This window comes from Chanos chanos, chromosome 13, assembly GCF_902362185.1.
Source record: "Chanos chanos chromosome 13, fChaCha1.1, whole genome shotgun sequence".
Taxonomy (NCBI): Eukaryota; Metazoa; Chordata; class Actinopteri; order Gonorynchiformes; family Chanidae; genus Chanos; species Chanos chanos.
In genome coordinates, this window is record NC_044507.1 from 320,001 (window position 1) to 335,000 (window position 15,000).

The window sequence follows — 15,000 nt, forward strand, 5'->3', positions numbered from 1 at the left end:
CTTTTATCCGAACACAAACAAAACCCCAGGCCACCTGTCAGAGCTGTCCCCGACCACAGCTCTCACCACCGCCTGTCCCTTCCCCCCACCCTCTTACAATACGGCCAACAGCAATAGACGACAGGAGCCCCTTTTTCAGGGGGGTGTTCCAGAAAGCGGGTTTAGTGAAAACTCTGAGTTAGGTAACTCAGAGTAAGTAGTAAACCTCCTAACAGAAGAGCCCTATGGCTTCATTCTCCTAGCAAAAAAAAGCCATAGGGCTCTTCTATTAGGAGGTTTACTACTTACTCTGAGTTACCTAATGTTACGGCCGATCACCAGCTCGTAGCATAAAGGGGGAGACGCACAAGATAACAGGTCTAAATCTAGGGTTTTTTTATTATCCAAAACATGTAGACAAAGAATTAACAAAGCGAATTTAGGAAGCGAAGCGGGAACACCATCACATTGTGCTGGGATGGACCGGTATCCTCTAGAACACCCATGCGCGTCTCGCGGGAACGGTGCCAGGAGGGTCTACAAATAGGCTCAGCCCACAGGTTTCAGGTGCCCCTAATCAACAGGTTAGAAAATACCAAAACAAAACAAACAAAAACATAATCGCCACCAGAAGGGGTTGTCAGTGCTGCCTAGCTGCTATTATTTAGGTGGCCACCAGGACTGGGGAACGTAACACCAAACTTGGAGTTTTTACTAAACCCGCTTTCTGGAATACCCCCCAGAATTGTCACCTCAAACACATGAGATTACTACTGCACATGCAACATAACGTATGTTCTTTACTAGGATGTGCATTGAAAGTTTCTCAACACCTGGGCGTACCTGTCAAGTAAAGGTAGAAGTACCTCAATGCAAAGTGACTGATCTACTCAAAAACAGATGAAAAAAGGAGTGCAGCAGTAATGGAGCACATGCAGGCTATAAATGTAGGGCATAGCCGCCATGTTGTCCTGTTTACTAAATACTTCTGTTTACATTCAGACACTTTACATTTATTATTTAGAATAGTTTGACCAGTTGGAAGCCCCTTTACCACTGGTTTTACAGAGAGTTAGTGATTTTAGTGCTTCATAGGCAGCCAATGGTCTTTGCATCTCTCACAGAAAGATCCACTGTAAAAAAATACAACAAACAAAGATCTTGATTTATTAATGTGCAAACAATAATGTGGAAGAAAAGTTCTTGAATTATTGACTTAAACCGAAATGTAGCAAGAAAGCCATTTATCAAGCGTTATCTGTATTTTGTGATTAAAAGTAACATTAAAACTCTCCATATTATTGTCCTGGTTGGCTACACCATATTTTCAGGTTCTCTCAAATGTAGCAGACCTTGCTAACTAGCTAACCAGCTGTCTGTCTTCCCACTGAGCAGGAGCTACTGTCAAGGACCAAATCTCTCCTGAGTGACAGTGGATAGTCATATTATAGATACACAGTTAAGGTGACAGGTGTGTCTCACATTATAGCTGCTTCTATAATCATGTATTTTAACATGGCTGATACACTGTATTGACCAATTAGCAGCTAGAACCGGAACTATCCGTTTTATATCCGTGAAGATTCTCAGTCATTCAGGTCATGGTTATCAAAGAATGGTTAAGTCAAGAGCAACTGGACTTGGTTATAGACTCTTGCAGATGTTTCACCTCTCATCAAAGAGGCTTCTTCAGTTCTAAATGGATGAGAGGTGAAACGTCTTCAAGAATCTACAACCAAGTCCAGTTGCCCTCGACTTAACCCTTCTTGGATATCCATTTTATAAGTTAAATTTAAATATTCAACACAAAAAACATTCTTTTTAATAATCCAGTAACTGTAATGTGATTACTGAAATTTGAACTGTAATGCTTTACTTTACTTTGTTATGGAGGAAAGTAATATAATTACAGTAACACGTTACTTTGTAACTCTTCACCCCCAACACTGGTCATGATTTTACAGAGGTGAGGGACACTGATTTGGTGCTGCCAGTCTGTCCCTATAATGCTGACCTCCATGTTCATCCCCTTGCACAGGTGGTGGTGCTGGCACTGGGGCACTGCAATGACATTAGGAGTAAAGGTGTGATCCACCTCCAGGACTTTGAAGAAGATCCCTCACCACCATGTCTTCGTCATGCCAAAGGCCCTCTCTATAATGGATTGGGCTCTGGTGAGCCTCCACTCTTCCCCTCACTGGTTCCCAGTATGGGGTAATGAAACTGACTGGTGCAGTCAGACATGGGTATCCCCCATCTCCCATGATGAAGTAAACAGCTGGTGGGTAACAGCCCCTGACAAATCCTGGACTTTTTCTTAGCACCCTGGAGTCGTGGACTGAAGCAGGGCGGCCAACAGATATGTCCAGAAATTTGTTGGTGCTGTCACAGATTGCCTGAAGACAGAGTGGAAGAGTTTCCTGTTCAAGTAATCTTGTGCATGTGGACCATGGGGAGCCTTGATGTGGACGTGGCATCCATCGATGGCTCCCACACAGTGACTGGCTGGGCTGTCGGCCAGGCTGTTGGGAGCCATGGCCAACTTCAGCACACAGTGCCAGTGTGGGGAAGTGGACCACTTTGTGAAGGAGAGACAGGATTACATCACACATCCAACGTACAATATCAAACACAGTTGTCTTTGGCACATCAAAGACCTGGGAGACAACCGTGTAACACAATCCATGTGCCAGCCAGTACACCACCAAAAGGACCTCCATATACTGATCCCAGCCATGGGTCTTCTGCCTCCTGAGAAGGGCCATCAGTGCCTCAATAGATGGCCTGGACAGGCGGTAGTCAAACTGCATGTCTTCTGATAGATCTAAACAGATCTGTAACAGAGGGACATGGGTGTTGGGGGTGGCATCTTTTGCTCCTCTCCTGTAAAAGACAAAATAAAGAGTAAATGGAATAAAGTGTAAATACATAACTAAAGTGCTGTTTTTATCTGTCTTGTTTTCATTTTTAAACCTGATGATGCATTATCGTATGCAAGGCAAAACATAACGGCTATATTCTACATAGGAACGCATATATGCAGGAACAATTTCAGTTCTGTTTTGATGGTATGTTCAGTTTAAGCATGCTCTGTGATCAGTGTTCAAAATCAACATCAGCATCCTCTTACCATCTGTGAACACAATGCCATGAGCCTCTGCAGTCGTACCCTCCTCCTGTGAACGTCTCTTCGGTTTCGCTGTGAGGTGAGCTACACAGCAGTAGCAGGCTCCACGTTTGTGCATCGTTTTTCGGTCAGATTGCTTCTCCTTCAGAGCAGGAGTAAGGCTCAAGTAAGGCTTTGCTTTAAATTGCTTCAGTAGCCACGATTTCTGGTTTCTCTCTTGTCTCTGTTGCTTGCTATTTGCTGAGTAGCCGCAATTTCTGTTTGCTCTGCTTACTCTGTTGTCGTTCGCCGTATATAACTTACTTCGTGCTAGATTCTTTCGGGTTCGCTTCGTCTAAGGTTTTTTGTCAATGTATAACTGTGTGCTCTGTCTGGTAGCGTCGCTAGCTTATTTTACTAGGGACTTTAAATTCCTGTCGCGTCAACTGTTGAGTTGCTGATTTGCATTCGTTTTTTAGTCTCTGCTACTATATACTAATACTAACCTTGTCTTGTGTTTGTGTTTGTCATTCACTGTCAAAGAATTGCAGGAGCGCAATACGAAGGGTAAATTAATGCACAGCCTTATTGTGATCTCTGTTTATGAGGTAATAGGATCTGACTGATGCACTTATTGTAAGTGGCTTTGGCTAAAAGCGTCTGCTAAATACCAAAATTATAATTGTAAACTGTCTCCCATTTTGCTCTGTAACTGTCATACTCCCTGGATGCTTTTTTATAAGCCACTAGTTGAAGATAGGCTCATCAGGATATATACTACTCAGCTGGGTAGATGGGTTATTGGCCATTCATTGAGCACAGTAGTGTTGGGCCCTTGATCATCTGATAGTAATTTCTTTGGGGAATCAACTATTTTGTCACATTACACATCCACAGCCTGTATCTGCCATAACTACTTCAAAGCACAATCAAGTCAACATTTCAAGGTGTTTACTGAGTTGTGTGGTGGTTCTTAAGTGGTTATATGCATAGGCTTATCAGCAGGTTATAATCAGCATACTAACCATAACACAGAAGCCATATAATGTTTTTAATTCAATAATTTCATGTTTGAAGCTTAAGAATGATGATACATACAGAAGTAGATTTGTAGGCCTAACAGTTTATGCCTATCTTGCATAAATTTAACAGTTATTTTCATACAGTCATACTATTTGGGATTCATGTCAATAAATATGATTGGACAGGAGGGTGAGCGTGAGCAACCATTCATTTCACTTTTGTGACTGTTAGCCTATATTCCTTATTTTATTTCAATTCCAACCTTGGTAATGAAGTAATATTTTTCCCCGGGTTGTCCATGTTTATATAGCTTGCATGAAACACCGCGGTAAGAATGCACAGGGTGAAGTACCTATGATGCGTTTTTTTATTAGTCCATCTTCGGAATATTGTAGATTCACCATGGCAGACCTGCGTCAAGAACATCCGCCATCGCACGATTGCATAGCCTAGTGTGAGTGCAGTGGGATTCTCTTAGCACTGTGGTTGTTTTTTCCTAAGTCCTTATGAATTCTCCGTCCCACCTTTCCTCAACCTCAGGATGTTTTCCATCGAGGTCAAGGAAAAGTGGTTAGGAAAGGACTTAGGATGTCATTGTTTTGACCATTTCGACCACAGCCTATATTAGATAAGTAGTCTCATGTCTACAGATGCTGTAGGCCACTGTGGTTGGGTAATGTCCACACACTGTTTGAGTAAGGACACCATGGAAGGGAGCTCAGGGTTCATTTTTATATTCACTTTTATACTCACTTTCAATGAAGACTGAGCAAATACATGCAAATGAACAAGCAGACGTATGCAAAGTCTTTCTGTTTTAATCTATGGGATGTGCTGTGTGAGTTCTGATACAGGACAATAATCTATGGGATGTGCTGTGTGAGTTCTGATACAGGACAATAATCTATGGGATGTGCTGAGTGAGTTCTGATACAGGACAATAATCTATGGGATGTGGTGTGTGAGTTCTGATACAGGACAATAATCTATGGGATGTGCTGAGTGAGTTCTGATACAGGACAATAATCTATGGGATGTGCTGTGTGAGTTCTGATACAGGACAATAATCTATGGGATGTGGTGTGTGAGTTCTGATACAGGACAATAATCTATGGGATGTGCTGTGTGAGTTCTGATACAGGACAATAATCTATGGGATGTGCTGTGTGAGTTCTGATACAGGACAATAATCTATGGGATGTGCTGTGTGAGTTCTGATACAGGACTATAATCTATGGGATGTGCTGTGTGAGTTCTGATACAGGACAATAATCTATGGGATGTGGTGTGTGAGTTCTGATACAGGACAATAATCTATGGGATGTGCTGTGTGAGTTCTGATACAGGACAATAATCTATGGGATGTGCTGTGTGAGTTCTGATACAGGACAATAATCTATGGGATGTGGTGTGTGAGTTCTGATACAGGACAATAATCTATGGGATGTGCTGTGTGAGTTCTGATACAGGACTATAATCTATGGGATGTGCTGTGTGAGTTCTGATACAGGACAATAATCTATGGGATGTGCTGTGTGAGTTCTGATACAGGACTATAATCTATGGGATGTGGTGTGTGAGTTCTGATACAGGACAATAATCTATGGGATGTGCTGAGTGAGTTCTGATACAGGACAATAATCTATGGGATGTGGTGTGTGAGTTCTGATACAGGACAATAATCTATGGGATGTGGTGTGTGAGTTCTGATACAGGACAATAATCTATGGGATGTGCTGTGTGAGTTCTGATACAGGACAATAATCTATGGGATGTGCTGTGTGAGTTCTGATACAGGACAATAATCTATGGGATGTGCTGTGTGAGTTCTGATACAGGACAACAATGGACTCCATTCCACCTCATGGACTTCTTTACCTCTGTCTCCCTCACTATTGTCCCGTATCAGGACACATCAGAAGACAAAAACACCTCATCAGAAACCAAAAATACGGTGGAAACTGCTTATAGTGATCACGGTTATAGTGATCAACCGCTTATATGGATCAAAAAGCTTGGGACAGAATCATTCCTATACAAGTACAGTACTGTATAATTTGCATATAGTAATCAAGTAGTCTGCTTACAGGGTTCATTTTGGGTCTTTTTATACATGACAACATAGGGATAAAACATTAAAACTATGGTAATCCTTTTTTTTTTTAAACTTTACTTTCATAGGCCTACTTTGTCACGCGGTAACCCATCTGCTTCCGGCTAGCCTCTTGAGGCTAAGGCTGCATGCACAGAAATCATGACGGGAAGAAGAAAGTCATTTTCTCTCAGTGACATCTGTAGACTCATCGAATTCTATGACAAACTGCCAAAAACGAGCCAACGAGATGCAGCAGTAAAACTTGGTGTTCCTCATTTTACAGATGCGTTTGATTTCAGACTCGGCTACCAGTTCAGCATTGATAGCCTACAGTTTAATTTCAATCTTGTTAAAAATTGAGAAATGCACTGAAACGCCGGCCAAGCCGTGACTTAGACTGCGTTTGCATTACTGATGTTACTGTATTTTGTACACAATACTTCTTTGTTTTAGGCTATAGCCTAATTGACCCTTCGCTAAGTTCCACCCCCGCTTGGTTACTGTTGCTACGCCTGTCAAGCTTTCACACCCGGCATGTCAATCTATAGCGTTTTCAACGATATCAATGAGAGATATTCCAAAGGAAATAATAGCACATTTCTGGAATCACAGTCCTGAAATTTTAGAGGGAAGTAGCTGGAAAGGACTACAATAAGCATTTGAGAGCTACATTCATAATATAATTTGTCGGCAGAGCATTGTCAATGAGGAGGACATTAAAATCGAGGGAAGAGCTGGGTTGGCCTCGGATGAGCTATTGATCAAAGCACATGCACAAATGCAAAATAAAACAAGATATATAAAACTAACCCAGCGAGTTAAGGATGTTTACTAGTAGTATCTGTCAGAGCCAACTTTTTAAAGTAAAACTGCATACATCACTAAAACCTACAAGCCTTGTGGTCACTATTAGGCTACTACCCGAGTAGCTAACGTCAAGTTAGCCAAATTAGCTATTCAACCGTTAGAGGACATTCGTGAGACGAGTGAACCGAGAGTCATTGTCAACCTGAAACATCGTGAATAATTATCATAGGCAAACCTGTACATACAGACGTATTTGGCAACTTGATTACACAGAGTTGTAACGTTACAATATTGATTGTCCGAGCGGTCTGATGTCATGCTCTACACATGCGTTCAACAAATACAGTACAACTAAGCGTAAACAAAGCGTCAGCACGTTTTAAATAACACTGAGTCGGTTAGCAATTACATTTGACACGGCAGTATGGCTGCGATTAGTGTATCACTCAAAATAAAAGACAACACAGATTTCTTTGCCAATGTGTAGTGTTATGCCAGCCATGGAAAGTCGTTAATCACAACAGAGACAGAGTTTAATTACTATATGTTGTCACTGTTGACATCTCTCCTGCAGCGTTTTTAGCTTTGGCAAAGCGAAAAAATACGACCCCCCCTGTAAACTTTGAGGGTATCTACGGTATCTGCAGTCGGAATTGCAGGTTCCATATGCACACCGTTTCGACATTTTCCCTTGTTCTGAAAGCCTGACAGACCTTCCGTGCCTAGTTACGGTTGCTATTGTAGGACTGGACGGTGGCTGTTCTAGGGAGGGGCTTAGCGAAGGGTCAGTTGTAATTTGAATTACGTCAAGCCATATTTTATACACAGTACAGACACTGTGCCAGCCTGAACAAAAACAATCACTGGTGCTTTTCACAAGTTACGCTGTCAGAGAAAAACGCTTTTTTAATTACATGAAAAGTCTGGACTGTTTTGTTGTGGTTATATGCCTGTATATGCTTTCAGCCTTGATAACTAAGCAGCTATATGAGATGTTAACTCAAGTGTTTATCAAATCACAGTTTAAACCACAATCACAATATGATTTTTTTTTACTGAATCATGCAGCCCTGGTGTGAACATACATATACAAGTCATAATTTCTTTATGGTATTTTATGCACCACACTTACAGCGAATGCTTACACACGTCAACAAAATACCACAGAATCCTTTATGTTAAACTCCTCAGTGTATATTATAAAAAGTTCTGTTTTAGAGCTAGCCACTGTGCCCACACTGAAACAGAGTTTGTGTTCCGATACTCTTGTCTAACTCACATCATCAACTCAGTGTCTGACTTTTAAATTCTAATTTAAATGTGAAGAGCTATTGTAAAATGCTTGGCCTGTAAATAGGAGTGTACAACTTAAAGAGTCACCTGGAAGTTTTACAAATGAAACTTTTCCATGTGACAGTGTGTCTTTCTCTGATGTAGTCATGTAAAGAATGCTGTACGGCTGTTTAGTGGCGCCCTCTGCTGTTCCAGCTCTGTCTGACACACCTGCAGCATTCTTCCTGAGGGGGTAAGTAATGAACTACAGTATGATCTTTATTTTAATGACAAGAAAGGTGCTCAGTTTACCAGGTGTTGCAGTCCATCATAACACTCTGTCCAGGAGAGAAAGCACGGTTGTTATGGAAACAGGGACACTGGTCAGGGGGAATGCATTCTTTCCTGTGACGCACCTGCAACAAATCAGTCAAATGGACAGACAGACAGTTAGTCAGAGAGACAGACCGTCAGTCAACAAGCCAGACAAGCAGTCATATAGTCAGGCAGTTAGTGAGACTGTCAGCTGGTGAGACAGTCAGAGAGACAGTCATTCAGTCAGTAATACAGTCGGCCAATCAGAGAGACAGTCGTGCAGAGACAGCCAGTCAGAGAGGCAGCTGGTCAGAGCGACAGTCAGTCAATAATATGGGCAGTCGGTCAGTCAAGCTATGCATGCATCAAAATTTTTAAAATGATGTACAATGTGCACTTGTAAAATGATACAAACAGCTGAATATCTAGATTGGGGATGTCAGTTGTGAAGCTTCCAGTGGAAACACAGAGGAGACTGACTGGCTGCTCTCTGACCAATGGCTCCTGCAGCTCATGGAAAGTGGCTGCAGGATGAAAGAAGGAGTCTGGAGGAGGGAGGGGAGGGTGTGCCATGAGTAAGGGTCAGGGGTTAGGGATCAGGGTTAGGGGCCAGGGGTTAGGGGTCAGGGTAGACTGGGGGAGGGAGGGGAGGGTGTGCCATGGGTTAGGGTCAGGGGTTAGAGGTCAGGGGTTAGGGTTAGGGTAGATGGGGGAAAGGAGGGGAGGGTGTGCCATGGGTAAGGGTCAGGGGTCAGGGGTTAGGGTTAGGGTAGACTGGGGAAGGGAGGGGAGGGTGTGCTATGGGTTAGGGTCAGGGGTTAGGGTCAGGGGTTAGGGTTAGGGTAGACTGAGGGAGGGAGGCGAGGGTGTGCTATGGGTTAGGGTCAGGGGTTAGGGGTTAGGGTCAGGGTAGACTAGGGGAGGGAGGGGAGGGTGTGCTATGGGTTAGGGTCAGGGGTTAGGGTTAGGGTTAGGGTAGACTGAGGGAGGGAGGGGAGGGTGTGCTATGGGTTAGGGTCAGGGGTCAGGGGTTAGGGTTAGGGTAGACTGGGGAAGGGAGGGGAGGGTGTGCCATGGGTTAGGGTCAGGGGTTAGGGGTCAGGGGTTAGGGTTAGGGTAGACTCGGGGAGGGAGGGGAGGGTGTGCTATGGGTTAGGGTCAGGGGTCAGGGGTTAGGGTTAGGGTAGACTGGGGAAGGGAGGGGAGGGTGTGCCATGGGTTAGGGTCAGGGGTTAGAGGTCAGGGGTTAGGGTTAGGGTAGACTCGGGGAGGGAGGGGAGGGTGTGCTATAGGTTAGGGTCAGGGGTTAGGGTTAGGGTTAGGGTAGACTGAGGGAGGGAGGGGAGGGTGTGCTATGGGTTAGGGTCAGGGGTCAGGGGTTAGGGTTAGGGTAGACTGGGGAGGGGAGGGTGTGCCATGGGTTAGGGTCAGGGGTTAGGGGTCAGGGGTTAGGGTTAGGGTAGACTCGGGGAGGGAGGGGAGGGTGTGCTATGGGTTAAGGTCAGGGGTCAGGGGTTAGGGTTAGGGTAGACTGGGGAAGGGAGGGGAGGGTGTGCCATGGGTTAGGGTCAGGGGTTAGAGGTCAGGGGTTAGGGTTAGGGTAGATGGGGGAAAGGAGGGGAGGGTGTGCCATGGGTAAGGGTCAGGGGTCAGGGGTTAGGGTTAGGGTAGACTGGGGAAGGGAGGGGAGGGTGTGCTATGGGTTAGGGTCAGGGGTTAGGGTCAGGGGTTAGGGTTAGGGTAGACTGAGGGAGGGAGGCGAGGGTGTGCTATGGGTTAGGGTCAGGGGTTAGGGGTTAGGGTCAGGGTAGACTAGGGGAGGGAGGGGAGGGTGTGCTATGGGTTAGGGTCAGGGGTTAGGGTTAGGGTAGACTGAGGGAGGGAGGGGAGGGTGTGCTATGGGTTAGGGTCAGGGGTCAGGGGTTAGGGTTAGGGTAGACTGGGGAAGGGAGGGGAGGGTGTGCCATGGGTTAGGGTCAGGGGTTAGGGGTCAGGGGTTAGGGTTAGGGTAGACTCGGGGAGGGAGGGGAGGGTGTGCTATAGGTTAGGGTCAGGGGTCAGGGTTAGGGTAGACTGGGGGAGGGAGGGGAGGGTGTGCTATGGGTTAGGGTCAGGGGTTAGGGGTCAGGGGTTAGGGTAAGGGTAGACTGGGGAGGGAGGCGAGGGTGTGCTATGGGTTAGGGTCAGGGGTTAGGGGTCAGGGGTTAGGGTTTGGGTTAGGGTAAGGGTAGACTGGGGAGGGAGGGGAGGGTGTGCTATGGGTTAGGGTCAGGGGTTAGGGTTAGGGTAGACTAGGGGAGGGAGGGGAGGGTGTGCCATGGGTAAGGGTCAGGGGTTAGGGGTAAGGGGTTAGGGTTAGGGTAGACGGGGGGAGGGAGGGGAGGGTGTGCTACGGCAGGGTTTGGAAACATCTCTGCCCAATTCCCAAGACTCTGCTGAGCTGCCAGTGGACGACTTTTCGCAGTTCGAATGTACCAGACGAGGTTGAGTATAGAGCCCAGTCTTGGGTACAGTTCTGCCTGTGGTTCCCAGCCTGTCACTGAGCTCCCACAGAGAGCGACCACCACCAGACTCTGCTGAGCCACTGGCAGAAGCTACAGGTGTCAGGTGGGTACTTTCTCACTGGGCAGGAGACCCAGGTTTAGGTCCCAGCTCATTCCTCCAGCCAGGAACCATCCCATGGTCCTGGATCCTCTCTAGACCTGCCACCCCCTCTTCCTAAGGGTTCCCCAATAACACCACCCCCACGTACCACTGCCCCAGCACCTTGGCACACACGTCACTGTAACACAGTTTGTTAAAATTAAGCCCCTCTTCAGGAACCAAAATGGCAACTTGATTCACGTCTCCCTTCCACACTAACCCTAACCCTAACCCTAACCCCTGACCCTAACCCTAACCCTAACTCTAACCCTAACCCTAACCCTGACCCTGACCCTAACCCCTGACCCTAACCCTAACCCTAACCCCTGACCCTAACCCTAATGGGATTGTGGTGGCACGGCCACAGCCGGAGGAAATGTCAAGGTTTTATTATTTTTCGCTAAGGCAATTTATTATGCTTAAGTGCAGCCATTTTCCAACAAATCAACTTACGTGAAAACAAATCAACAAATCAACTTACGTGAAAACAAATCAACAAATCAACTTACGTGAAAACAGTGCTAACCTGTATTCATTTAGTTTGTTAAACTTATAGTTTAGCTTATACTGATATATATATATATATATATATATATATATATATATATATATACATATATCCCCCACATATATAGTTCTAGTGTAGGACCCTTTGGCAGACAATATTTTGCAAACTGGATATCTCCTTATCGCCATTTTCTGAAACCGTTTGGACATTTTTAGATATAATGTAAAATGTTTTTAGAGTTCCAATATGCTTTTGTGGAGATAAAGCTAGAATGTTGTATCCCTTTGACATGTTCATGGCAAATCTCCTCTCTGTAACAAACGTATCTGTCAGGCAAACTGCTCACACAAACCTGGGACAAAACTATGGGAGGGTTTTATGGGAGGGTCTTATGGGAGGGTCTTATGGGAGGGTTTTATGGGAGGGTCTTTAACAGTGTAGTGTCCAGTGGAAGGCAGCATGAGCACTGTAATAAAACATCATAGCTTCTAAAATTCTCACAGTTTGGAAACCATGATGTTTTAAATTGAGGTTATTTGTAAAGCTGATGAAACTGACCATCCCTAAACTGAATACACACTGACCCAGACACAGCATGAAATGTTCTCATACACACCGTTCCCGGAGGACACACACAGCCAGCGACACAGCCCCGGCTAACGCACTCAAAGTCCAGATTCTGGCATGTTCTGGCACATTCTATTCCCACATCTGTCACACTCCCACACACGGCACTCTGCATAGGAGCTGGACATGGCAGGGACCGCCTTGCTACACACACACACGCACACACAAAGCAAAGGTAACACATAAACACAGGCATACAAAACATATTCAGAAATCTGCATACACACACACACAGGCACACACAAAGCAAAGGTAACACATAAACACAGGCATACAAAACATATTCAGAAATCTGCATACACACACACAGGCGCACACAAAGCAAAGGTAACACATAAACACAGGCATACAAAACATATTCAGAAATCTGCATACACACACCATACACACACACACACATACACAAACACAGAGAGATACCTCGTGAAGATGGGAGTTCATCAAAAAACAGATCTGACAGCTGGGATCCAGGCGACTCATTGGAGCTACAACGCATTAATCCTCTCTCACAGTAACTACAACACAATACAATACAAAACACACACACACACACATATAAAAACACACACACACACATGCACACACACACACACACACACACACACACACACACACACATACAAACACACATGCACACACACACACACAGATAAACACACACACACACACACAAACACAGTCACAAAACCAAGATTGAATATATGTACATTATGTGTGGAGGGGTGTCCGTGTGTGTCTAAAAATGGTCATTTTTCTCCTGTTTCTAACACTGATGTGCAATCAAAACTGAACTGTATTTAGCTGTACTCAGTTACACAGTGACGCCAGGTGGAACTGCTTTCAGTGTGCTTCGTATTCAGTGGACTCTGCTTAGATCTGTGCGTGTGTGTATGTGTGTATGTTAGTAAATGTGTGTGTGTGTGTGTGTGTGTGTGTGTGTGTGTATGTGTATATTAGTAAATGTGTGTGTGTGGTGTGTGGGTATGTTAGTAAATGTGTGTGTTTGTGTGTGAATTTGTGTGTATGTTAGTAAATGTGTGTGTGTGTATGTGTGTGTGTTAGTAACTGTGTGTGTGTGTGTGTGTGTGTGTGTTCATCATTACCAGACAGAGTGGTGATCAGCGAACATGTCGCTGGGTTGGTATATCTCTCCGTCATAGTGGCATGTGCAGTCATCAGGTGACACACACTCTCCGGTGTCACTCAGGTAAAGGCCTCGTGGACAGAAACAGCCCTCCTCACACACACTCACACACTCCGTATCGGGCATGGAGAGAGATCGACACGTCTGATTGCAGAAACTCCCACAGACCTCATACACCTGCTCTCCAGGGCAAGTCATTTCTAAACACAAACACACGCACACACCAAACAATCTCTAAACACACTTATAGAGTGAGTAATCTCTAACACGCACATATAGTTATGTGTGCATGTTCACACAGTGTGTAAAAATGCACACATAAAGTGAACAATTTAAGTGAATACACATATACAGCGAACAATCTCTAAACATAAAATACAGTACATATACAAATATGCATGTACGTGTGTGTGCATGCGTGTGTGCGCGACAGTGAGTGTGTGTGTGTGTGTGTGTGCGTATATATGTGTGTCTGATGTTTGTGTGTATTACCGCAATATCCCTTTTCCCTCCAGTTGATGAGGACTCCTTTGGCTGTGCATGCGGCTGCATAGCTGCTGATGGCTACACAGAGACACTGCTGACCATCTGCACAACTGCATACATCATAACGGCAGTTTTTCACATATGCAGATGGGTTCACCTCATAATGACACGGCTCAAACTTCACAGACAACAGCACCGCACAAGCCTCCTCTGCAAAACGCACTGAACACACACACACACACACACACACACACATACACACACACACACACACACACACGCACACAGTAGATACACAAACAGAGGATTATATTTTTCTGTAATTTACATATGTGTTCAAACATATATACCTGTGTGTACGTCTCTGTGCCTCTCTTGCGGTGTGTGTGTGGTGAGTGTGTGTGTGTGTGTGTGGTGAGTGTGTGTATACCTCTCTTAGGATTCAGACTGCAGGGATCAGTGTGTTGTCTGTGAACATTGTCACACTCTGCATTCATTTTCCAGGAGTTTCCAAACCCCTCCACACGTGTCTCCACCAACCCACCAGGCGTCAGAAAATCATCACCTTGGTTACCGTTGTAGTTACCACACATTCCACAGGTTTTTCCAGAATACACCGGATGGAGCTACAAGCACAAGGTGAAAAACTGAGCGAAAACAAGGGGCAGCAGACAGAGCAATAAAGGCATGACACTGTGTGATGTCCAGTTTAGTGTAACACACAGTCCAGTTTAATGTAACACATAGTCCAGTTCAGTGTAACAGACAGTCCAGTTTAATGTAACACACAGTCCAGTTCAGTGTAACAGACAGTCCAGTTCAGTGTAACACACAGTCCAGTTAAGTGTAACAGACGGTCCAGTTCAGTGTAACATACAGTCCAGTCCAGTGTAACATACAGTCCAGTTCAGTGTAACAGACAGTCCAGTTCAGTGTAACAGACAGTCCAGTTCAGTGTAACACACAGTCAAGTTCAGTGTAACACACAGTCCAGT

The 15,000-nt window shown here is 44.9% G+C and overlaps 1 protein-coding gene across 1 annotated transcript in view; it reads right to left on the reverse strand.

Moving 5' to 3' along the window:
- vwf (von Willebrand factor) overlaps window positions 1-15,000 on the reverse strand; it is a 136,840-nt gene that overhangs the window by 80,301 nt on the left and 41,539 nt on the right. The window contains exons 13-18 of the mRNA XM_030790423.1: window positions 14,436-14,631; window positions 14,012-14,227; window positions 13,479-13,719; window positions 12,796-12,890; window positions 12,365-12,519; window positions 8,595-8,698 (exon numbers count right to left, since the gene is read on the reverse strand). Coding sequence (XP_030646283.1) covers window positions 8,595-8,698; window positions 12,365-12,519; window positions 12,796-12,890; window positions 13,479-13,719; window positions 14,012-14,227; window positions 14,436-14,631 — 1,007 coding nt within the window. The remainder of the gene's footprint in view (window positions 1-8,594; window positions 8,699-12,364; window positions 12,520-12,795; window positions 12,891-13,478; window positions 13,720-14,011; window positions 14,228-14,435; window positions 14,632-15,000) is intronic.